The 25229-nt window shown below is 39.6% G+C and overlaps 1 protein-coding gene across 1 annotated transcript in view; it reads right to left on the bottom strand.

Moving 5' to 3' along the window:
- LOC122070625 overlaps positions 1–16360 on the bottom strand; it is a 32061-nt gene extending 15701 nt beyond the window's left edge. Inside the window, exon 1 of the mRNA XM_042634814.1 lies at positions 16204–16360. Within this exon, the coding sequence (XP_042490748.1) occupies positions 16204–16275 (72 nt within the window). The 5' untranslated portion in view covers positions 16276–16360. The remainder of the gene's footprint in view (positions 1–16203) is intronic.
- Between the last annotated feature and the right edge of the window lie 8869 nt (positions 16361–25229).

A 25229-nucleotide genomic window follows, 5' to 3' on the forward strand; every position in this document is an offset into this window, starting at 1 on the left:
ATTTTTTTCTGCTTTCTTTTCCTCTCCCAGCCTCCACTCTATCTTCTTCTTCTTCTTCACTTCTTCACTTCTTCACTTCTTCACTTCTTCACTGCAACCTGCAGCTCTCTTTTCTTTTTCCCTTTTTATTTTTTTTTTATTTTTATGAATATGCAGCTCCTTGGTTCTGGTTTGATGTTATTGGCTGCCGGTTTATCAATAATGATTGTTTTTTGTGGCTGGTAGCTCTCTGATTTATTCTTGAGGAGATGGTACTGCTGGATATAGTATTAGAGTTTATTCTGCAGCTCTCTTTTTTTTTTTAGGATGAATATGCAGCTCCTTGGTTCTGGTAATCTGGTTTGATGTTCTTGGCTGTTGGTTATTAATATTGGTTGTGTAATTATATATTTATATTATATGCTATGTTGATGATTGATGAAGATGAACTTATTTTGTTCACTTTACTGATTTGTTTTCTTATGAATATCTTGCATTGGTATGAAGTATGAACCTTTAATCTTTGTTTAGTATATGAGTAGTATTATATAATTTTTAATATGTTATTAGAGCCAAATAGAATGGTTACATAAAAATAAAACACTAGAACGCTTTATTCAATAAGGCGATGCCTTATGTCCGCCCTATCACCAAAGCGCTCCAAAAGACCCTCAAACACCTCGGTCGCCTCACCGCCTTAATAACCTTGATTCATAATTCTTCAAATATGTCCTAAACATTGAGTTTATGGATGTATTTAAAAGAAAATAATAAGACTCCTACTTAGACTCTAAAACTGAAACGGAAACCCTACTTCTCTTAGGTATCGTATCCTATCCCAAAACAAATATGATAAAGTAAAAGACATTAATAAACTAAACTACTACCAGCCCACTCTAACTAAGCTAATAAATTAAATCCCGTTTTCCTACATTCTACCCATATTTTAGGCCTATTAAAGTAGCCCATTACAAAGAAAACCCATGGGATCAAAGGCCCATGGGGACATCAAGACGTACAGCCGAAGGAAGAAGAAGACCCAACCTTATTTGTGGTTGGAGAATTAGGAGGAAGAAAAAAAGAAAGAAAAGGAAGGCTCGGTCCAGCCTTCCCAGCGCTGGATCGAGTCCTCTCCTTCCTTTCTTTGCCAAGATTGTGTGGCCCCACTAAATCTGATATGTAATTTTAATTCCTAGGATTTTGCCAAGATTGTGTGGCCCCCACCAAATCTGATATGTTAGTAGTTTTATTTCCTAGGATTTTGTTTATTTAGGTCATTGAGTTAAGTAGGAAACTAAATAACATTCCTATTTGTTTTTTTTAGGAAGCTTCTTTATTTCTGAGATTATGTTCCTAGATTAGCCTTTTTCTTTTTAGTAATTATCCTATTATTTATGTAAGGCCATTGGCCACAATGAGAATTAATAAATGAAGAATATTGAAGGCAAAACAACCCCCAAACCCCCCCCCACGATTTCTCTCTCTCCCTCTTCCCATCTCTCACTCTCGGTCTCCCTCTGTTTCACGCCTCCTCTCTCTCTCACGGCTCTCTCTCTCTCTCATCCTCTGTCTCTCGGTTACTGCTCCTGCTGTATCCACTATTCGTGAGCTGTTGAAAGCTCCATCACCCACACAAGCTCCATCGGCAACAACAAGGATCACTACACAGCAAGCTGGATTTTCTTCATCAACCAAGGTTGGACTGCAACTCTTTATTTTGGAGGACTTCGACTTCTTCTTCACTCCTCAGGCCGGGACAGTAACAAGGTAACTAATTAAACTAAACCCCTCCCACCTCCATATATCCATGTTACATGTTGCAGCCCATTAACATTGAAACCAACCTATGCCCTTTTGCTTATGTCTATTTTTATTCATTGTTTTAAGACGTTTCGTCATTGTTATGTTTCCAAAACCTTTGCTGATTTTTCTATTTTAGTTGGCTGCTAGAGGACATTGATTGTTTGCATATCCTATTTGGTGTTTGGATTGATTTGTGCTGAACCTAACATTCGTATGACATTTGTTCCCTTCCCCATGTCCCCACTTGAAGCTTAAGTAAGAGTTTATGTGTTTTTCCGCCTAAATTATTATTGTTTTTTGTTACTTTGTTTATTAGTCTCATTCTATTTTGCATGCTTAATCTTGTTTGTTGAGTTTCTTTTGTCCTATCTACCCAAGTCCCTTGAGTTAACCCTACCTAGTTAGTTAATCTTGTAGGAGACCTAGTCACCTAGGAACCCCCCACATCATCTTGGTATCAGAGCATGGTTTTGTCTAGGTTTAGGGTAATTAGGTACTGTTGTCCCTTGTCTACATGTCTTACCTTTTGAAGTCTAGTCTCCGTCACCATCTGTCCGTGGTCAAGTCTGAGCTAAGACAGCGATACCATAGATTAGAGGACGCCCTTTTCTTTCTTAAGTTAGCGGGACCAAATTGCATTGGACATTATTCCCTCCAAAAGCATATACTTGAGAGGGAGATTTCTGACCTCAAGATTGAGAGGGCTAATTACCTGTCTCAATTGGAGACTCTGAGTAGACCTTGAGTCTTTGGTGGCAACCGTACCTTTGGCTGCCCATCTCTTTATGTCCACTCGTAGTGGTAGAGCATACCAGGATATGTCTAACCCCCTTAGCACCTCCACCCAGTCTGAGCAACTAGCTGAATTCATGAAAGCCATTCAAGCCACACAAGAGACACAAGCTGTCCATCTCCAAGCCCTTACCGATAAGTTGGCTGCCCTCGAGACAAGTGCCCAAAATCCTGATGGACGGCAAGGCCGTAACACAACTGGCACTGAACCTAGGGGCAGAGGCCCTAATCCTGAGGAAGTAAACGAAAATAACCAGACTTATGGTTATGACCAAATAGGGGATAACTTCCAAGGCCTAAGGTGTGGTAGGGATCAGGGTAGGGGTCGAGGCCCACCGCCAAGACACCAAACCCAATATGGAGATGATGAGGGCTATGAGCACCATGATAGGGGCTTTGATGTCAGACGGATGATTAAGGTAGATGCCCCTACCTACGATGGTCAGATTGATGCTAGGATCCTTCTGGATTGGATCAAGCAGAGGGATAGGTACTTCGATTTCTATGATATGCCAGAGGAAGTCCGCTACCGATTTGCTAAGTTCAAGCTTCTTGGAGCTGCCCAGGACTTCTGGACAGACCTAGAGTACCACGACGACCACCTGGGTAGAGATGCAAGAGCGGCTCAAGAGGGAATTTTTGCCTATCACTTATAGGCTCCAGTTGTTGAATGAGATGAATACCCTGAAACAAGGGAAGTTGACTGTGACCGAATACATGAGTAAGTTCAATGAATTGAAAATTAGAAGCCGTATTCGGGAGGATGTTGAGCAGACACTATCCAGATTCCTTACCATGCTCGACTCCGAAATTCAGTCTCGTATGGCACCCCACCTGGTGCGAGACGTTCCACAGGCCTTCAGGATAGCCCTTAAAGTGGAATCCTCCATGAGAACTTATTCTCAGAGGAAGAGCTTCCAAGTTGGGGAGCCCAATTTAGAAAACCACCCCAAGGCTCAACTGGATTCCCAAAACCCCCTGCTGCACCACAGCGTCAATTTGACAACAAGGGTAAAGGAATTTTGGGAGAAGCACCCAAGAGTAGTGGGCAACAACAGTACTTCAAGTGTCGTGGGTTTGGTCACTTCTCCAGAGAGTGTCTCAATAGGAATCTTTATATAGGAGAGCCAACCCCTGAAGAAGGTGACCAAAAGGGTTTTCAGGACTATGAGTATGAGGACCATAGACCAGATGAGACCATATTTGATGAGGACACCGAGGAGGCCGGTGACCTCAAACTCGCCATTGTGCGTTGCATGGTCTCACAACCTAAAGGTAGCGATGATTGGCGACAAACTAATATTTTCATCACTTACACATGTCATCAGGGCAAGAACTGCCGCGTCGCCATAAACAGCAGGAGTTGCATGAATGTGGTCGCTAAGAGCGTTGTTGCTCGAATGGGCCTCAAACCTGAACCCCACCCCAAGCCTTACAAGATTGCCTGGGTTGATCAGTCTACCATTCCCGTTAATCTGAGGTGTTTAGTTCCCCTACACTTTACAGGATATGAGGATCGAGTGTGGTGTGATGTCCTAGAGATGGATGTTGCCCACATCATTCTAGGTAGACCCTGGTTATATGACCAGGATGTCACCAATTACAGGAAGTCTAACACCTATGTCTTTGAGTTCAAAGGGAAGAAGATCAGACTGACCTCCAGTGCCCCTAGGGAAGTTAGGGTTCCAGAACACAAGGGAAGTACATCCAAACAAACCCCCACCAAAACACTCAACATTTTAAATCAACAACAATTTGAAGGAGAGTGTCACGAGTCAGGGGTGATTTATGCTCTAGTTGCCGTACAGAGTAATACCGATAGGTCACGCTTATTCACTGAGGCTCCTAGAGAAGTGCAACCCTTGTTGAGGAAGTTCGAGAGGTTATTCCCTGAGGAACTACCTGATGAGTTACCGCTTATTCGTGACATCCAGCACGCTATTGACTTAGTTCTAGGATCCTCTCTCCCGAACTTACCCCATTACCAAATGAATCCCAAAAAACACGCCGAACTCAAACGGCAAGTGGATGAACTGTTGCAGAAGGGATTCATTAGGGAAAGCCTTAGCCCGTGTGTTGTACCTGCCTTGCTCACGCCAAAGAAAGATGGCACCTGGCGTATGTGTATTGATAGTAGGACCATTAATAAAATTACCATCAAGTATAGATTCCCTATCCCTAGGCTTGATGACATGTTGGATATGATGGCCAACTCTTCGATCTTCAAAGATTGATCTCAAGAGCGGGTACCACCAGATTAGGGTTAGGCCTGGAGATGAGTGGAAGACAACGTTCAAGATGAAGGATGGCCTCTTTGAGTGGTTAGTCATGCCTTTTGGCTTGTCAAATGCACCTAGCACCTTCATGAGGATAATGAATCAAGCGCTTCAACCATTCATTGGCAAGTTCCTTGTGGTTTACTTTGATGACATCCTCATCTATAGTAAGACCCCGTCTTCCCACTTTGATCACTTACAAAAGGTTTTTCATGTGCTCTTACAAGAGAAACTCTATGTCAACCTCAAGAAGTGCACATTCATGAGTGATCAAGTCATCTTCCTGGGATTTGTTATGTCAGCTCAGGGAGTATTTGCTGACCCTGAGAAAGTGAGAGCGATTGTAGAGTGGCCTGAGCCAACTAACATTCATGAGGTACGAAGCTTTCATGGTTTAGCCACTTTCTACAGAAGATTCATCTACCTGTTTAGCTCCATTATGTCTCCTATCACCGATTGCATGACAATGGACTAAGAGTGCTACGAAGGCCTTTAATGAGATTAAAAAGCTTATGACTGAAGCTCCAGTCCTGCGCCTCCCAGATTTCTCTAAGGTCTTCGAAGTGAATTGTGATGCATCTGGTATTGGGATAGGTGGTGTCCTAGGACAAGAGGGCCACCCTATTGCCTATTTTAGTGAGAAGCTTAATGAAGCTAGGCAACGATATTCCACATACGACAAAGAATTCTATGCGGTTGTCCAATCATTGCGCTATTGGCGACATTACCTTTTACCGCAAGAATTCGTGTTATTCTCTGACAACCAAGCTCTGAGATACCTGAGTGCCCAAAAAAAACTTAACCAAAGGCATGCCAAGTGGGTTGAGTTTCTCCAAGAGTACACTTTTGTACTCAAGCACAGACCTGGTGTCGAGAATACTGCTGCGGATGCACTAAGCCGGGTGAACATATTCCTCATTTGCACCAATGCTAGGAGTCGGGCTAGTGTGCTACTCCAGGCAATGAGTATAGAGGTTGTAGGGTTCGAGCGAGTCAAGGACCAATACCCCACCTATCCTGATTTTAGTGAGCCGTTCACTTCCTTGAGTGAAGGCCACCCAGTCAATCGCTCGGACTACCTACTTAGGGAGGGCTTTCTTTTTAAAAGAAGCAAGTTGTGCATTCCCAGGACTTCACTCCGAGATTTCCCGATCTGGGAATTACACGTTGGGGGAGTCGCTGGCCACTTCGGTTGCGATAAGACCATCACCCTCGTTGAGGAACGATTCTTTTGGTTAGGACTGAAGAGGGATGTTGCTAGAGTTGTGAGTCAGTGCAAGACATGCCAGACCGCCAAACAACAAAAGCAAAACATGGGTTTGTACACTCCCCTACCCGTTCCCCATTCCCCTTGGCAGGACCTTAGCATAGATTTCGTGCTTGGTCTACCAAGAACTTCGAGAGACCATGATTCTGTTTATGTGGTTGTTGACCACTTCTCGAAGATGCCCCATTTCATCCCATGCTCTAAGACCTCCGATGCATCCATAGTAGCCAAATTTTTCTCTAATGAGGTTGTCAAGTACCATGGGTTACCCCTCACCATACTGTCCGATAGGGATGTTAAGTTCACTAGTCATTTTTGGAGGACCCTATGGCGGATGATGGGCACGAAGCTCCGTTTCTCCTCCGCTTTCCACCCACAGACCGATGGCCAGACCGAGGTTGTCAATAGGAGCTTCAGGAATTTATTGCGTTGCCTCATAGGAGAGCACCTTACCAGTTGGGATCGAGTCCTTAGCCAGGCTGAGTTTGCATATAATAGTTCTAAGAACCGTACCACTGGTCTGTCCCCCTTTGAGATCTGTTCAGGATACCAGCCTCGGGCACCCATAGACCTTATCCCAGCCGTGTCTAGTTCTAGGACCTCCCAGTCAGCCGAATCTTTTGCTCAGCATATACATGATTTGCATGCAGGTATAAGGAGACAGATAGCACTGAGCAATGAACAATACAAATCGAAGGCAGATGTGCACAGAAAGCTACAAGAGTTTCAAGAGGGCGATATGGTGATGGTAAGAATCAAGCCGCAACATTTTGTTAGGGGAAAAGCGAGCAAGCTATATACTCGTAGCACAGGTCCGTTCAAGGTACTCAAGAGGATAGGTGCCAATGCGTATGTTCTTGATCTGCCAGCTAGCATGGAGATCAGCAATATTTTCAATGTTGAAGACCTAGTCCCATACCATGGTACCTCTACCTTTACCCCTTTCTATCATGATGACCTTGAAGACTTCCCTTTCAACATTGATGAGACTTCTGAGCCAAGCCAACCACTTCCCCCCACCTCATTACCACCTGTGCCTTAGGTCACGAGAAGGACTGAAGAAGTTGAGGAAATCCTTGATGAGAGGATTGTGTCCACACACACTGGAGGTTTTAGAGAGTTCTTGGTCAAGTGGCATGGACGTCTGGAAATTTACAACACCTGGATCACAATGCAAGAAGTCCAACAACTCAACCCAGACCTACTTGAGTATTACATAAGCTTTAATTCACCGGAGGTGAATTCTTCCAAGCTGGGGAAAGTTGATGGGGACATCAAGACGTACAGCCGAAGGAAGACGAAGACGCAACCTTCTTTGTGGTTGGAGGATTAGGAGGAAGAAAAAAAGAAAGAAAAGGAAGGCTCGGTCCAGCCTTCCCAGCGCTGGATCGAGTCCTCTCCTTCCTTTCTTTGCCAAGATTGTGTGGCCCCACTAAATCTGATATGTAATTTTAATTCCTAGAATTTTGCCAAGAGTGTGTGGCCCCCACCAAATCTGATACGTAATTTTAATTCCTAGGATTTTGCCAAGATTGTGTGGCCCCCACCAAATCTGATATGTTAGTAGTTTTATTTCCTAGGATTTTGTTTATTTAGGTCATTGAGTTAAGTAGGAAACTAAATAACATTCCTATTTGTTTTTTTTAGGAAGCTTCTTTATTTCTGAGATTATGTTCCTAGATTAGCCTTTTTCCTTTTAGTAATTATCCTATTATTTATGTAAGGCCATTGGCCACAATGAGAATTAATGAATGAAGAATATTGAAGGCAAAACAGCCCCCAAACCCCCCCCCACGATTTCTCTTTCTCTCCCCTCTCCCTCTTCTCATCTCTCTCTTGGTCTCCCTCTGTTTCACGCCTCCTCTCTCTCTCACGGCTCTCTCTCTCTCATCCTCTGTCTCTCGGTTACTGCTCCTGTTGTATCCACTATTCGTGAGCTGTTGAAAGCTGGATTTTCTTCATCAACCAAGGTTGGACTGCAACTCTTTATTTTGGAGGACTTCGACTTCTTCTTTACTCCTCAGACCAGGACAGTAACAAGGTAACTAATTAAACTAAACCCCTCCCACCTCCATATATCCCTGTTACATGTTGTAGCCCATTAACATTGAAACCAACCTATGCCTTTTTGCTTATGTCTATTTTTACTTATTGTTTTAAAACGTTTCGTCACTGTTATGTTTCCAAAACCTTTGCTGATTTTTCTATTTTAGTTGGCTGCTAGAGGACATTGATTGTTTGCATATCCTATTTGGTGTTTGGATTGATTTGTGCTGAACCTAACATTCGTATGACGTTTGTTCCCTTCCCCATGTCCCCACTTGAAGCTTAAGTAAGAGTTTATGTGTTTTTCCGCCTAGATTATTATTGTTTTTTGTTACTTTGTTTATTAATCTCATTCTATTTTGCATGCTTAATCTTGTTTGTTGAGTTTCTTTTGTCCTATCTACCCAAGTCCCTTGAGTTAACCCTACCTAGTTAGTTAATCTTGTAGGAGACCTAGTCACCTAAGAACCCCCTACATCAACCCAACACATACAGAACCCAACCCAAGGCTTATTTGCAATAAAATAAACCCATTAACTGACTTATCTACATCAAAAGAGGAAAAAATTCCAGGGGTGGGGGGGTCAGGGTGGCAAAGCTGCAATCAACAAAATCTATGCAACAGTAGATATTCCAGATTTAAATTGATGAAGATTATGCAGGTAACTTCCGTAGTTCAACCATTTGACATATGAACACATGTCAGGTGAGTTAAATCCCCATAAAAAGCATCTCCTCACCTTAACCTATCCTAAGAACAAAGAGGACAAATTGCATACAACTGTAGGTCAATATAGGCCATGATTTTCAAATGGAGTTGAAAGACATTTAGGTTAAGATCACCTAAGTTTTTTTAACTGTATGAGAAATGTTTTTCTTGTCAATAACCAAAGAGAATAGACAGTTTCGAGTATGAATGCATATGACATGGTCCAAAGGAGAAGGAAAAAATAAACTATTTATGCAATATCTACTATCTAGGCATCAATAGAAATTCCAGGAGAAGAAGAATAGCATGTGGTTTCAGGAATTTGACTATGTTAGTTTGGTTTTCTTTATTAAGTCAAGTCCTAGAATTATTAAGAATTTGAATACATGGTACATTCAAGTCTATGTTCTGTTTTTTGAGCCAGTTTTGGAGTTGTTTTTAAGTCTTTTATTGGTCAATTAGTAGCTAGTTTGTTTAGTCTATTCTAGTCATGTTAGCTGGAGTATACATATCAAAGGCTCCAACTTGGAACAACTTATATTAATGGTATAGATGCCAGTGAGAACAGAGTGATCGTCAATCAATCATCTAAAATCCAGAAGCAATATCGGCTCAAGCACACCAACCATCAGCAATAAAAGTCAATAAATCTCGTGTCGAATAAATACAGGATATTCATCACCAATGGACAAAATAAGAAGTAGACAACATACGCTGCAATCTAAAATATCATAACAAAAACAACAATATCATAAGCACTTCCCGAGGAAGGCATGTAGTTAGTAGTCATCTTCACAAAGAAGATCAATCAAAGTGGAGCATCCAACAGCTACATCATAAGCTCTTCTCAAGGAAGGCACTCCAACGGAGTAACAATATATGATTACTAAAGATCATATAATTAGAGATCTGATCATGTTACGATCCCATGTCAATCATATGGGGGGCTAATCCCACATCAATTTCAAAAAAAAATGATGTGGCTTGATATGGTCTTGGGTTCCCTCACTTTGTAAGCCGGTTTATGGGGTTGAGTTCTTCTGAGTCCGTATCAATGGTATCAAAACAGCTAATCCTTGGCCCAACCCATGCGCGGAAGGGACGACTTTGTGCCAAAGTGAGATCCACTAGGAAAGGGCTGCATCCTGCCAGGCAAAAACCCTGAAGCAAATTGAGAGCCACTTAGGGTTACCTAATCCAGAGTGAACCGTCGTAGGACATCGGGTTCAAAAGCATGGTGGTATGTTACGATCCCATATCAGTTGTGGGGCTGATCTCACATTGGTTTCAATAATGAATTGATGTGGGTTGATATGTTCTTGGGTTCCCTCACCTTGTAAGCTAGTTTATGGAGTTGAGTTCTTCCAGGTTCGTATCAGATTAGTAAAGGCCAAACTCCCTCCTGAGCCCCAAACTGAGGTCTCAGATAAAATTGCAGCAAACAACACAAGGTTGTTGTAGACTAGACAACATAAGGTTGCTATGAACCAGACAACATAAGGTTGTTGTAGACTAGATAGATTCCCTCGTTGAATACCACATATAACCATTTTCAAAAGATAAAATTGTTTATGAGGACACAAGCAAATGACACGAACAAATAATTAATAATTAATCCTCAACTGATAATTTGAGTTGAGTAGATAATAATCTCCAATCTCCCTCTCACATGTAGTGTTACATGTGGGCAAATAATGCCTAGGATAATCTCCAATCACCCCCTCATGGTAGCAAATAACCTACGTAATGCAGATAAGTCACTTAACGGGCTTGTTTTATTGGAAATAAGCCTTGCGTTGGGTTATGTATGTGTTGGGCCTTTGATCACACGGGTTCTCTTTGCAATAGGCCACTTTAATGGGCCTAAAATATGGGTAGAAAGTAGAAATACGAGATTTAATACATTAGTTTAGTTAGTTTTTTTCTTTTTTTCTTTTTTTCAATTTCCTAGTTAGTTTAGGTTTCCTGATTGGTTAAGGATTGGGTTAGGTCTTTCCTTTTTAGTGTTTGAATGTGTTTTGAGTCTTTTATATAAGTTTGTAAAGGGCTACAAAATTGTATACGAATTTATTAATGAAATTGCAGTTTTGTGCTCCCAAAATTCTGAGAAAGAATTCTTCAACAGCTAAGATAGTTGTGAGTGAGAGACTCAGGCTGAGATGGCCATCCCACCATCCCACCCACATCTATCCCATCTCAATCCTTCATCTTTCTTTTTAATTCTTTCATCATCTTCATCATCCAACAAGAAGTAAGTATTGTTCTTCAAGTTTTTTTTGAATTTCTTCAAGCTTCTATAAGGTTGGATGTGTCATGTTTTTTCGATTAAGCAATTCAGTCATCCGATCGAAATTTTGATCAGGCATTCAAGAACCCTAATTTAGAGATCGATTCAAATTTGGGCCCTTTCTGATGGTTTGATCTTGAGATATTTGCAAAATATCAATTCTGCCCTTCCTTTTACAAGATCCGAAAAAAAATTACTATTTTGTGCTCAAATAATAATTGTTTTGCTTCCGTTTGTTGATTCAAATTAACTGTGGAAATCAGAGAATGTGTGCGTATTATTACCCTAATTTTTGGCTGAAAATTACTGTTTTGCCCCTCACGATTATTGTTTTGTTTTTCCTCCATGGTTGCTGTCTTATTTCACTCCTAGTCTTCATTTTGCATCTGGACCATCCTTTGAGTATAGATCCTTGTCAATTGGCTACTATTTTGATTCTTTCAAATATAGTACTACATCACTACATGCAAGTGCCAACAACAACTCAACCTTATCCCAACTAAATGGGGTCCGCTAAATGAATCCATGCAAAGACAAAATAAAACTAGTAAAAGGAAAGAAACACAACAACTCAATAAAATCCCACATAAATGGGGTCCGCTACATGAATCCTTGCCCTCCAATCAAATTTATTTGAGGTCATACGTGTGACAAGTACTAAACCATGCATGTCTTTCCTCACTACTTCTCCTACGGCCGTTTTAGGTCTGCCCCTAGCTCTTTTAGTTCCTTCAATCTGAATCAAGTTACAATGCCTCCTTTGAGCATAGCCATGCCACCTCAAGTGGCTTTCTCAGAGCTTATCATGAGTCAGGGCAACTCCCAAATCCACTCTAATATGATCATTCCTTACTTTACCCTTTCTAGTTTTGTTGCAAATCCATCTCGACCATAGATGCCACGGCGCCAAAGTGATCCAAGGCAGTGGAGGGTTATCTAAGCGCTTAGGCGAGAAGGCGCCCGCCTTAAGGCAAACAAGTGTTATTTTTTATTTTTCCTATTTTCTAACATTATTTATTAAGTTATATATACCTTGTATCATAAAAAAATCAAGATTAAGCCACATTAAGTAATTAAAAATCAACATTTAGCCACATCAAATCACAAAAAATTAACATTAAGTCATATTAAGTTATAAAAAATCAACATTTAGAGAAATGCTCTTATTCTATAATAAGTTTGACTGGTCAAATGATTTTATTTTTACATGAGACTTCTTGTATTAGTTAAAACATAAAATCAGTTTTCTAACAAGTCTAAAATTACTTAAATCTGAGTTGCAATGACAAAGCTATGCTCCGGTCAAACTTATTTTTAAGTGCGCGAATACTGTTAAAATTGCCTGAATGAAGATAATTTTATGGATATCAAAACAAAATATTATTTTACAGGACTTTTGATTTTTAGTAATGTTTTAACATGATAGAATTTATAAAATTTTCATAATTGAGAAAAACCCCAGCATTTAAAAGTTGAAAGTCGCCCCTATAACCAAAATCCAGTTTTTGTTCCTGGACTAGGAGGTTGACTTTTTGTCCTTTTGGAATTTGATTTTTAAACTATTTTTATTGGATTCAAATAGGGGGTATTTGCTTATTTATGAATAATATCTTAAGTAAATGAAAATCATTTACTTAAATGATATTTGGCATAAATAAGTGTCCAAACACAAGGCAACATACAGTACAACAAGGCGATTGTCGCCTAGGACCCAAGCAAACCGCCTAGACGCCTAGGCGATGCCTTGACAACTATGATCTCAACTACACTTAACTAATCAACGTAACAATTCCTTACTGCCCAGCATTCTACTCCATACATCATAGTCGGACGTACAACTATCATGTATAATTTTGCTTTAAACTTCAAAAGAATATGTCGGTCACACAACACTCTGGATGCACCTCCCCACTTCAATTCTCTATGTCGCATCATCCTATATATCACCTTCTTTATGCATGATGACCCCCATATATCTAAAATAATCACTTTGTGGAATCTGTCTCTTCTCCCAATTTGGTCATCTTTCGTGAGTTACAACTAAAGTTCAGATCTGGGTTTCCTTCCATCTCCAAGTTGCAGACTTGATTTTCAACTGGTTCTTTTGATCTTTTGGTTCAATTGTGAAAGATATTCATAGATTTAGTAGGTGTGAACTTGTGATACCCTCCCTAAATTCCCAACTTGATTCAACCTGTATTGATGGTTATTTCTTCTCCAAATCGAAACTGAGTTTCGCTATTGTTTCTGTTCGTGTCATGAGCTTGAAGAAGACCCCTTCATCCCACGATTCTTCAAGTCTTCTAATTTCGTTCATTGTGTTTCCAAAATACCCCTCTTTTACTTCCTTACTACTGTCTACACCTCACCTTATAATTGATCCAAATCTGTTCCATACAAAAATATGAAGACCTTTGTGTCCTAACACATTTCCACCTCCCCAAGTAACCCTTGAAATTTTTGGTTATTTACAGTTGTGCCATTCCATTGTGGATTTGGGCTACATGGTGATTGGCTGGACCCATAAGCAAATCGAATAGGGTATTTTGACCAGGGTTTCGCTTCCATGTACATATATATATATATATAGAGAGAGAGAGAGCGGAAGAAGGAGATGAGACTGCAAGAGAGGAGAATCGTTACTCTTACAGTCCCTCTCTACCACTATATATCTTGTACAGCAAGGAATAGAATTATAGAAAAGTAGAAGTATACTCTAAATAGGAAAAAAAGATATAGTCTAACTCTTAGACAAAACACAAGGCTACGAGATAAACTTAACCCACGAGAGACAATCCCTTTATTTCCAAGCAATGACGAAGGGAATCAACTCCCTAGGATTGTAGACCTTCCCTCCCTTTCAATCAATACAAACATCAACGTTACTAATTATGATTTTTATCTTATTATGTCTTTTGTACTATTTTCTTTTTTTGGCATCCAAATAGAGCGCAATTAACAACTTCCTCAACCGGAGCACAAAGCCAGCATATAATCCTTATTCTCCAGCCTCTCCTAAAGAGGTACCAATTGTCAAAATCTGTTCAAAGCATATGCAGTCCACATGAAAAAAGCAATCCTTGGAGGAACCTTATGATTCCAAATTATTTCATACAGAGAAGTTTCACCTCCACTATGTAGAATCTTGGAAAAAGACTTCACCAAAAACCTTCCAGTCCCATTTTCACTCCAAGCCCTTGCATTCCCCCTCATTAGTATTTGTAGATTTCAGTGCCCTTCACTAAATCCACCTTCCAATCCTTTAATATTGATCCTCAAAGTAAGAACCCATACCCTTCTATTTCCCTCACTCTACATTTATTCTTCCACCAATGCATTTTGTTTTCAAGCTTACCAAAAAGATCCGAGAAAACATCCTTTAAAGACCCTTCACCACATTAATGGCCATGCCAGAACCTCACCCATTTCCAATCCTTACCACATACCTAATCCCCTTGATTATTTGGGGTTGATTATAAATCCCATTCCAAACAACCTCACCAATTTGAGCCATTCACCCTACCCAACTACTTAGCTCCTTAGAACATAGACATGTTCAGAGGCACTTCCTTTCATGTCATATTGGGAGATTGAAACGAAGTGATCAGATTAGCCCCATTCTACCAACCAATGAGCACTCCTGGACTCCTTCTCTTGGCGTCTTTCAAGCTCATCTTTTGTGGTAGCTCCTTCGGCTCTCCAGGCCCACCTGGTATAGAAGGGGCAATCAGGGATAAAAAAGAGGACAATATCAATGTTTATGTGGACATCATCGGTGTTTCCAACTTGAATACAACAGCACTCATGTTACTTATCTTGGATTGCTGTCAAGCCAATTCAATAAAACTACCTCATTTGAAGGATAATAGAGATTCAATCTAGTCAGTATTTGGCCCCTCAAGACTAGCTTATCATACTCAACGTGCTTGATCAAATTGTACTTGTCGGAACATTACATTATGCTTGGATCTACCAACTTCAGCAGATGAATTAGCAACGGAGGAACATACTTCGGAAGTTATGCCTACTGTTATGTACAAATAGTTCTTGTTTTTATTAGCATCCTTAAAATAAATAGTTTGTGTATTATATGTCTTCCCACACTACAGGTTTCTCATCATTGATTTGGAACTTGTTATACTAGTATGTTCCCACTTTTTGAGTTTTTAGTTTACCTTGAAAAGGACAATACAGAGCTAGAATACCATGGCCCTTCAAAAACCCAGGAAGTAAACATGCAGAAAAAGAAAACTTCACTTTTTTGCATTCTTTATTTTGCAGGGGGGAGGTGCAATAGAAGCACAGTATTAGGAAAATTATATAATAAGCCAACGAAATTACTAAAAAGAACTTTTTTTTTTTTTTTTTTTTTTGTTCAAATGATAAGCATGTAAATCAGAAAAATCCCAAACCAATGCTAACAGTTACCAGAAATCCCGTTTTGATGTTCATACAGCAAAAGAAAGGCACAAGTCCGCTCAGGCACTCAAAAGTTCAGAAAAGTTAAAAACTTGGACAACAGCCAAATGATACAACTTGTATAATTTTTATGTTTTTTGAAAGAGATGGGGAGAAGGTATATCAAGTAGTAGTCCATAAGAGCCAATAAAAACTCCAAAAGGCCAACAAGATCCAGCATTGGAACAGAGGAAAATCAATCCAATAAATTTACGAAGACCGTGACAAACAACCAACCTTTAATCCACCCCAAATACATAAACGCCAACAACAACAACAACAACAGAAAGGAAAAACCAAAAAAACCCATCAACAACTCACAATCTCTGCAATATCCCCTTCTGTAACAAATCAAGAATTTAAGGAGAACAATTAAGAAAACTAAAGAAAACAGTACAAACCCACCAACCAACAGGCCCAAACTATTAACTAGGCATCCATCGATCAGGAAGAAGGGCCAAAACAAAGATGGAATGACATAGCTTGGATTCATTCATAAAACACCTAGGAGAACATAGAATCAAAGCAGACTCTAATCCACCGAAATAGAAAGAATAGAAAGAGATGGATAGAGAGAGAGACGGACCTTCCAACTGAGAGATACAGAGTACTCAAATTTGTGTGCTATGTACCGAAACCACGTCGACAGGGAAACCATCGCAAGCTCTATCTGTCACAATGAAGCATTCCCCTCTCCCCCCCTCCCTCCCTTCACTCTCTCTCTCTCTCTCTCTCAATATCTCTCTCCGCTGGTGTCTGCAGTCATTGTTTAGACGTTTACTAATCTCTCTCCTAAATCCCTACTTAGTACTTAAATTTGCAAATTACCTAATGGGGGTGTGGGGTAAACTAGGGGTGTCAATTGGCCGGTTCGGTTCGGTTCGATTCGATTTTGATTGGGTTGAATCGATTTCGATCTAGGAATGAGACAGACCAAAATCAATCCATTGAGGAACTTCGGTTTTTGATCAGTTTGGTTTTGATCCGGATAATTTCAATTTTTTTTATTTTTTAATATCGGATTAATATCGGTTTAAGTTGGTTTATTATTAGGCTTGAACCATAATTAATCTTACATTCATAACCTATAGTGACAAAATTTGGCAAAAAAAAAACACTTTAAATTTATTTTTTAAATCATGATTTATCATTGTAAGGGAAAATTGTAAGGGAAAGATAACTAATATTGAAACCAATGGATAAAAAATTACTAAGAAGATAACTAATCTTGAAATAACAAAATGAACCATATTATCCAATCATTCATTTAACTATCCAATCAGTTTTCTATAGTGAACAAATAAATCAATGGAAGCATTATTACAACTTACAAATCAATTTCTCCATTCATAAACTAATATTCAATGATTTGTAACAATTTCCCTTGCAATAAAAAATTTTCTCACTATTGTGAAAAATAGATGGTCAATTCACCAATTTGTAATCTCATAATCATTTATTTTTTTTGTCGGTTCCATTCGGTTTGGTTATTGGTCGGTTCGGTTTGGATCAGTTTTTAGTCCGTCCCAACATGCCTCAGTCCAAAACCAATCTAATAAGGATCGGTTTGATTCGGTTCAGATTTTATCGGACGGTTTTATCAATTCGGACTAGGTTTTAACACCCCTAATTTAACTATCCAACTAGTTTTCTATAGTGAACAAAGAAATCAATGGAAGTATTATTATAATTTACAAATCAATTTCTCTATTCATAAACTAATATTCAATGATTTGTAATAATTGCCCCTACAATAAAAAAAATTCTTACTCATAGTGTACAAAATGAGTGGTTAATTCACCAATTTATAATATCATAAACATTTATTTTTTTTATCAGTTCCATTTGGTTTGGTTATTGGTCGGTTCGGTTTGGATTAATTTTCAGCCGGTCCTAATATACTTCAGTTCAAAATCAATCCAATAAGGATCGGTTTGGTTTGATTTGAATTTTATCCGTCGATTTCGATCGATTTTATCGGTTCGGACTAGGTTTTGACACCCATAGGTAAACTGTAAACCCTTTTTCTATCTCGTGATTATCGTCCGCACTTAGCGCGTGATGTGGCAAACTTCCTATCACCATGGACCCACTCTTTGGCGGATCTTACGTGGCTACCCTACCATCACGGGATCACAGGTCACACCTTCACTGGCATTTGCAACGACCGTTGGATTTTACATCACGATTGTTTCCCCGGTAACCCTCAAATCACATGATACGAGATGTTCCACTTTTCGCCGTGTTCCACACTTGCACTATTGATAGAAGGATGATTAATGCCTTGCTCTGTGACTGCCACGTGGTACTTGATCATATCAAACAATCAGTTTTGGTCTGGTTTTAGATCGGTTCATATCATTGTTTTATATGTATCGAGTCAAACCCGGGACTGACCATTGAGTTGATTTTTGGTTTGGTTCAAGCTTTTCCGTTTCGGTTCAGTTTAGAAATTTCACCCAATAAAATAAGGGGGCTGGTTCAATCAAATATCACAAGTTTATGCAATTCAATTGGTTATGGTTCGTCTTCATAGTTTACCCGTTCCGGCCAATAAAAAATTTTGGGTGCCAATCCCATGAGGTTTCATGGGTCAGATGGGCTTCGGTCTTGCCTAATTCATGCATGGGTCTTCATAGGCATGGGGATTTTACCTGTTTCTACCCACTTGAATTAGGGTGGATCGTGGGTTGCTCGTTAATTAAAGAATAAAAACCTACTCATGTTTCATGTTAGGTGGATGGGATGATTTGTCAGATGATTATATAATTATGGAAAATGGTTCTCTAAACAAGAAGCGCATAGAGTGGTGCTCCAATAAGGTTTGAAAAAATGGTATCTGACATTGGAAGAAAGATCATCTTTAGTTAGGAGGAGAGAGATAGACACATAGGACTTAACATACCCTACACCAATGGCTCAGAGAATCTTTTCACTAAATTTATATTGTTATGACTTACGAGATAAAAATCCTTTGGAATTAACGTTTAGGAATTTTCCCCAAGAGCCACATTCAACAGAGCATAAAAAGCATCATAGTATTGGGCTACATTTGATAGTCATTTAGTTTCTAGAAACAATGTTTCGTGTCAAAAAACAAAAATTTCAGTTTATGTATCAAAATGTCTTAAAAAAAAATGGTGAACCTGTTTTATGAACGATTATGTTTACTTTTTCTATATTTGAAACGAAACCAAAATGATGGAACAATATTTCGGCATTCCATCATTCTGCATTTCTAGTGTTTTTTATTTATTTTATTTATTTATTTTTGGTTTAAAAAAAAAAAAAAGGAAAACCATCAAGTTGATACCAAACATTTTATTCATTTTTTTTTTTTTTTAGATTTTCATATAACGGAAAACACCAAAAAAATTTTTTTTTTTTCTGGATTACTACCAAATGCAGCTTTAGATTTGGGGAGAGAATTATCTAAGCTAGGGGTGTCAATTGGATGATTCGGTCAGTTTAGATTTTGGTCTGGTTTGGTTTCAGTTTATTTTGATTTTTCAATATCGGTTAATACTGGTTTAGATCGGTTTATTATTGAGCTTGAACCATAATGAATCTTACATTCATAACTTATAATGACAAGATTTGACGAAAAAAACACTTTAAATTTATGATTAAATCATGGTTTATTATTGTAAGGGAAAGATAAATAATATTGAAACCAATGGATAACAAATTACTAAGAAGATAACTAATATTAAATCACAAAATGAACCCTGCTATCCAATTATTCATTTAACTATCCAACTAGTTTTTTATAGTGAACAAATAAATAAATGGAAGCATTATTACAATTTACAAATCAATTTCTCTATTCATAAACTAATATTCAATGATTTGTAACAATTTCCTTAGCAATAAAAAATTGTCTCACGCATATTGTAAAAATGGATGGTCAATTCACCAATTTATAATCTCATAATCATTTTTTTTATCGGTTTCATTCGGTTTGATATCAGTTTGGTTATTGGTCTGTTCGATTTGGATCGATTTTCAGCCAGTCCCAACATACCTCACTCCAAAACCAATCCAATAAGGATCGGCTTGATTTGGTTTGGGTTTTATCTGTCGATTTCGATCGATTTTATCAGTTCAGGCTAGGTTATGACACCCCTAATCTAAGCAAGGGGCAAAAAGGAACACAATAATGAGGTACGAGAAATGATATCGTACATTAGAGGGTAGTGGGATCATCTCATGTTAAGAGGGGAGAGAGAGAAAGGTCTAACATACCTTACTCAACAGCTCAAAGAATGTTTTACCTTTTTTTTTTTTGTTCCAATCAAGGATGTGAATTTGAAACCGAAATTGAGCGAGCCATTTACACCGAAACAACAAAACCGTTTAGTAAATGGTTCGATTTTGATTTCAAGTTTCAAGTCGATTAGCTAAAAGGGTTGAAACCGAGCCGAGCCATTTAACCCGTTGATTTCAAATTGAACCATCTAAACAATCAAAATCGATCCGATTAATCCGTTTAAATATTAAATAAGGTGGTTGTAAAATATGATTAGTATCTCATTTGATTCAAAGATTGAGTGCTGCAAACCTGCGGGTAATTATAGAGATAGGTTGCTCATTATTTAAAATACCGATTAAATTAATCTAACGCACTAAGTATAATATATACTGATAAAAATGTAATTTTTGCTTATACCATGGCGTATTAAATATATTTTTTCCAATATTATAACCCATTATTTTTTTTCGGGGGGTGGGGGGGGAGGAGGAGAAGAAGAAAACCTTTATTGTAAGCATTACTTATTGACTTGTTAGATGCGTTTGAGAGTAATTTATATAATTTGCTTAATTGTTTGGTTGTTTTAACAAAACATAATGGTTTGTATTTCACATTCTCAATATTGAATCATTTATCACCAAAAGCAATTTTTAGTAAACATATAAATAAACTAACAAATCGATTGCTAACCGTTTAGAAACCGTATGAAATAAATCGAAATCGAAACCGTTGAAAACAGTGAAACTGAAACCGTTTAAAAACCGTGGAAACCGAAACTGTTTATTAAATGGTTGCAGTTTCAGAAAGTGCAACCATTTAGTAAATGGTGTTGTTTTGGTTTCAGTCAAGATATATGTGAACCAAACCGATTAACACCCTTAGTTCCAACTTATGAGCTCAAATCCTTTGGAATGATCCTTTAGGAGATTTCCCCACCAAGCACAATCAAGAGGGCATAAAAAGTATTATTATATTTGGTTGTTGAGATAGGATTTTTTGAGCAAGTAATATAAAGGAGTACACCAATGACGTGCAACAAAATGGTATTATACCATGGAAGATAGTGAGATCATTCTTTTTAATATAAAAAAAACGAGAGATAGACATAGAGATGCTAGTGTACCCTGCCCAACAACTTAGAGAACATTTTCCCTTTTGAGTTTTTATAACCTCGTATTAAAGAATAGGGTTTGATAGGCAAAGTTAACATGGTTGGATACGGAGAATGATGATTTGACAAATCTAATTGTTAAATAAAAACGAATGAATGATAGCATTTGGATGGTCAAATGAAAGGAATGACATTATTTAGATTAGGTCCATTTTGAATTTCGCAGTTTATATTTTAGTCATGCGTTTTTTTTTTTTTTTTTTGTTCCTTTAAAATTTAAAATATTTAAAGGTCGAATCAACACATGGCCAACTCTCATTGAATTCAAATTTGCAAAATAGTTAGAACTCTCCTTGGGACCTATTTGTGTACCAATTTAAGAGTTTGCTACAAGGTAGATATTAGGTCCAACAACCTAATGTCCCATGGTTGGATAAATCACAAAAATAGCTATTTTAAACTTGCTTACGAAGATATATTTGATATCAAGGCATGATCCAATCCAATGCAAATTTTATATCATAGTGAGACAATTATATCTGTCACACCCCGTTCACACTGAACCGGGCCAGTGACCGAGTTAACACCGGTTAACCTAAACCTGTCAGGATCATCAGATACTGTATTCCACCACAGCATACACACAACTAATATAAATTCATCAGATCAGTGGAAGACTAAGTTTTACCTGTGAATAATCCCATAATACTTGATACCCGGATAGTGATACAATAATTATATACATTTGGCCCCGAAGGCATGATATATACACAAAAAGAATAAAATTCAAATATCAAGTACATAAGGAAATCCACCAAAACAATCAGAGTACACAGCTCGGCTCGGTATAAAGGCTAGAGCTCAGCTCGGCATCAAGGAGTGAGCCCAGCTCGGCATCACATAGAAGAGCTCAGCTCGGCCTCAGAAGTGGAGCTCAGCACGGCCTCAAAGGTGGAGCTCAGCTCGACCTCAGAACTGCTGTCCCACAGCACAGCTCTCGCACGAGCAGTCGGCGTCGTGCTCTAACTCCCCAGGGGTCCACCAGTCCTCTTCAGGAAACTCAACTATGGGACCCACCCCGTGCTCCTCAGATGTATGACCTACAAAATCATCTAAAAAGGGGTGTACATGTGGGATGAGCTCACTAGCTCAGTAAGTAGAAAGATGGACCACACAACAGTCCACACATCACAACACATCATATGCTCTACATGCCATGCTATATATTTTAAACCACATCCACCTAAGCAACATTACTAAGTCCTTAGTTTTAGTGCTACTACAACCACAGTGCGCGTATACTCCGGGTACGAGCCACGAACTCCCTCCCGCGATACGCCCATAGGGCTGTCGGAGAAGGCCCACCGTGAGTACTCAGAAAAGTAAAGACAATGCCGTCCACCGGCTCTCAACATAAATGTAAATGACTGAAAATAAAGATGTTGACTCCAGCAATTTAAAAGCAGTACGATTGACCCTCTTGAATGTACCACCGGGGTTGCCGGCTGTCCTACATGACCCACCGGGCGTTATGTCTAACCGCCACAGTGACCCGACGACCGCGACCACTGCTTCCCCCCAAATGATAATCCAACACCTTAACCCCTGTTGGGAAGGGTCGTAGCACGGGATGGTGAAAATCCTAAACCGCATGCTCCTATATGACAATAGTACGATTGCATAGTGCCTCCGTGTCCCATTCCACGGGTCACCAATGCATTCGTTTTCAAGCCGACTACGGCATCTAGTCTATCAATGCATCATGCACAATGATGTCCACATTCAACATATAAACATCTCATTCATTTGGCATTTAGAAAGTAAACATAGCACATATGCATAACAAGGTGAGAAATGACTAAACTACATAGCATATTCATGATGGCATGACTAGACTAGATATAATTAAATGAATGCCACACAAATGCCTTGAAACAAGGCCAAACGTCCTCTCCCCACTTACTTGTAGCGTACAAGGATTCCCGTTCGGTACGGGTGAGATCCGGTGCGAATCGGGTAGGATTTAGTGAACCTAACATAATTGAGCGAGGTTAGTACTTCACCATTTTAGGATCAAAATTAATGCGATTCGATGATAAAATCATGTTTAGAACGTTAAAAGAAGGTCACACGTCCGATTTGGGTTCGATCGGACATAAGGATCACCTTCAGGGCCACACGGGTGGGTCAAACAGGTGGGTAGTCTGGCCCACCGGTCCTACCCACCGGTTGGGACAGACGGGTAGGGGCCCGCCAGCATGGCCCGCCGGTTGTACCCGCCGGTTGGGCCAGGGGCCCCTGCTATGACTGGCGGGTAGGGGCCCGCTGGTTGGGCCCGAAGGCCCCCCTGCCTTCTCAGGTGGGTACCCACAGGCGGGTAGGGGCCCACCGGTTGTACCCACCGGTCTTGGCGGAAAACACCCTATTTCTTCCCAACTTTCTCCATTCTTTGGGGATTCAAATGGGGCTTTTCCCCACCCATTCTTCACACCTTCAAGGTCCTATAGGATAGTTCTAACCTAGATCTAGGTTAGATTCAAGTGATGGGAAACTATCTTACCTTCTTTGCACAAGAACAACCTCAAACCCTCCAAATCACTTCAAACTCACAATGCTTCTTCCACCTTGTCAATGTCTCTTCAAATCCTTCAAGATCAACACATAAATCATCTATTAAACCTTAGATTCATCATTTCAAAGGGGATCTACAAGATCTCAAGAAACCATACTCGAATCAAGGGTTTAAAGCTTGAGTATGGGGAATGTTCACAAAACCCAACTTTGCTTACCTCTAACTGTAGATCTAGAGTTGAAGATCACTCTTCTGGCGCCGGAATGGGAAGATCGAGCTTCGGCGCCGCTGAAATCCCTCTTTTCTTCGTCTTCTTCTCTTCCCTTCTTCTTCCCTTTCTTTTCTCTCTCCTCTTTACTATTCTCACCAACGTACGGGTGACATAAATGGAAAAAAAAGAAAACATAAAGCTATATATATAATTCCTAATTAAGTGAATAGTGCACATGGATGGGTCACTCAGGTGGGTGGGTGTACCCACCTGTCCTACCCACCTGAGGGCCAAACTTGGGATTTTGACTAGGTTCGGCCTCGGCGCGAACCCCACCCCTGACATACGATGTAGCATATGTATACACCTTAAAATACGGCTACAATACCTGCTTTATCCGTACATAGCCTTATGGTAGGTGTATGTACACGGCTTGGGCACTCCCGTCTCTTCTGGCACTGGCTCGGACTTGTCGGGCCAGCCGGTGTTTAAGGTTACCCGAGCCATCATAGCCCATAAGGAACCCGCTCTAATTTCCTCTGGCTCGGTTCCTGCATGGTTAAATTGGTTCAACCGCGAAATCAAACCGGGTTTAAGAAGCGGGGTATTACAAGACCTGTTCATAATAATACCTGTAATTGTTTTCCAAATACTTGATACCCAAATTGAGTTATAAAAGTTACATACATTTGGGCCCGAAGGCATGATATATTTACAAAAACATAACAATTTAAACGTCAAGTATCAAAAGGGAGTACATTAAAAGAATAAAAAAGAATCACTCGGGAGTCACAGCTGCCATGTAGCACAATTCTCATATGTGCAATCGGCACCGTGCTCAAACTCATCAGGGATCCACCAATCATCAGATGGGAACTCCATAGTGGGGCCCGACTCCTAATCACCAGGCAGGTAAACTGCAAAATCACCTAAAAAGAGTTGTGCACGTGGGATGAGTTCACTAGCCCAGTAAGTGGAAAGGAAGACCACACAAGGAAAACCACATAAACAGTCATAACACAACTGCCCCTATATGCAATTCATTTTAACCCTATTAGCCTAACAATATTACTGGGTCATAGGTTTTGTGCTACTCACAACCACAGTGCGTGTATGCCCCGGGTACGAGTCGTGAACCCCATCCCACGATACGCCCATAGGGTTGTCTGAGAAGGCCCATCGTTGGTGTCGGAATTTAAAATGTAAGCCGACTCCCAGCAAATTTACATAAAAAAAAGTAAATGGGTGACTCCACCCAAAATAAAAGCAGTACGATCGGCCCTCTGAATATATCACCGAGGTTATTGACTATCTTAGCGATCAGCCGTGCGTACTTTTAACCGTTGCAGGAGTTCAACAACTACAATTCGATGCTTTCTCCCAATGATCCCCCAACACGTAAACCCCTATTGGGAAGTGTTGTAGCACAAGGATAAATCACATCCTAGACACATGCCTCTACATGA

Source organism: Macadamia integrifolia, unplaced genomic scaffold, assembly GCF_013358625.1.
Source record: "Macadamia integrifolia cultivar HAES 741 unplaced genomic scaffold, SCU_Mint_v3 scaffold955, whole genome shotgun sequence".
In the NCBI taxonomy this organism is placed as follows: Eukaryota; Viridiplantae; Streptophyta; class Magnoliopsida; order Proteales; family Proteaceae; genus Macadamia; species Macadamia integrifolia.